Source organism: Triticum dicoccoides, chromosome 1A (assembly GCF_002162155.2).
Source record: "Triticum dicoccoides isolate Atlit2015 ecotype Zavitan chromosome 1A, WEW_v2.0, whole genome shotgun sequence".
Classification (NCBI taxonomy): domain Eukaryota; kingdom Viridiplantae; phylum Streptophyta; class Magnoliopsida; order Poales; family Poaceae; genus Triticum; species Triticum dicoccoides.
Window position 1 is genome coordinate 526,170,701 of NC_041380.1, and position 1,710 is coordinate 526,172,410.

Below are 1,710 nucleotides of genomic sequence, written 5' to 3' on the forward strand. Positions count from 1 at the left end.
TCCTGAGCGGGACTGATCTGTTCGGCGCGAAGTGACTCGTTTTCCTTTTGAAGATCTTCATGAGCTGCTCTCAATTTCTCAAGTTCTTGCTTCCTTTGAAGATAATCATAGGAAAGCTTTTCATGAGTTGTTGAGAGAGTATCAAGACGATCCTCAAGTTCCTGATACTTAACGTGAAGATTTTTTATGTCTTCAACTAAGGATTCAGATCGAGTCATTTCAGCACCCAACAGATCATCGCTTCTGTCTAACAGTTTTTGAATATGTTCCATAGCTTTCTGTTGTTCAGTTGCAATTTTAGCAAGTGTTTTGTAGCTGGGTTTTGAATCACAGTCAGAGTCATCGTCACTAGATGTTTGATAGCGAGTAGTGCGTGTGTTTACCTTGGCGCCACGTGCCATGAAGCAGTAGGTAGGAGTGGAGTCGTTCTTGTCAGTTGCATCGGTGTCGGTGATGCAGTCATTGTCTTCAGTGTTGAAGATGGACTTGGCGACGTATGTTGTAGCCAGACTCGCAATGCCAAAATCAGACTCCTCCTCAGACTCCACCTCCGCCTCCTCAGAAGCGGACTCCTCCTCTGAATCCATTTCCTTGCCAACAAACGCACGTGCCTTGCCAGATGAGCTCTTCTTGTGTGATGAAGACTTTGAGGAAGACTTGGAAGAAGACTTTGAGTATTTCTTCTTCTTCTTGTCGTCAGAGTCATATTCCTTGCTCTTCTTCTTCCTTCTGTTCTCATTGTCCCATTGTGGACACTCAGAGATGAAGTGTCCAGTTTTCTTGCACTTGTGACATGTTTTCTTCTTGTAGTCATGAGCAGAAGCTTCATCATTCCTTGAGCTTGATCGTGAAGATTTTCTGAAGCCTTTCTTCTTGGTGAATTTTTGGAACTTCTTCACTAGCATTTCAAGTTCTCTTCCAATGTCTTCAGGATCATTAGAACTACTGTCAGATTCTTCTTCAGATGAGGAAACAGCTTTTGCCTTCAAGGCACGAGTTCGCCCATAGTTTGGACCGTAGATATCTCTTTTCTCAGAAAGCTGAAACTCATGTGTGTTGAGCCTCTCAAGTATGTCAGATGGATCGAGTGTTTTGAAATCAGGACGTTCTTGAATCATCAGGGCTAGGATGTCAAACGAACTATCAAGTGATCTCAGCAATGTCTTGACGATTTCATGTTTGGTGATCTCAGTGGCGCCGAGGGCTTGAAGCTCATTTGTGATGTCAGTGAGCCGGTCAAATGTGTGCTGGACATTCTCATTATCATTTCGCTTGAAGCGGTTGAAGAGGTTGCGAAGAACACTGATTCTTTGATCTCTCTGGGTTGAGACGCCTTCATTGACCTTGGAGAGCCAGTCCCAGACCAGCTTGGATGTCTTCAAGGCACTCACACGGCCATACTGTCCTTTTGTCAGATGACCACAGATGATATTTTTGGCAGTAGAGTCCAGTTGAGTGAACTTCTTGACATCAACAGCAGTGACACCTTCTCCAGCCTTGGGAACGCCGTTCTCGACGACATACCATAGGTCGACGTCAATGGCTTCAAGATGCATGCGCATCTTATTCTTCCAGTAGGGATATTCAGTTCCATCGAAGACGGGGCACGCAGCGGAGACTTTGATTATCCCTGCAGTCGACATAGCTAAAACTCCAGGTGGTTAAACCGAATCACACAGAACAAGGGAGCACCTTGCTCTGATACCAATT

At 44.9% G+C, this 1,710-nt stretch overlaps 1 protein-coding gene across 1 annotated transcript; it reads right to left on the reverse strand.

The window, feature by feature from the left end:
* Positions 1 to 290: 290 nt before the first annotated feature.
* On the reverse strand, positions 291 to 1,118 carry LOC119318056 (suppressor protein SRP40-like; the record flags this gene model as incomplete). Its single annotated transcript, XM_037592593.1, has 1 exon — positions 291 to 1,118. A coding segment is annotated over exon 1 (828 nt), but the record flags the coding sequence as incomplete, so codon positions are not given.
* Positions 1,119 to 1,710: the final 592 nt, after the last annotated feature.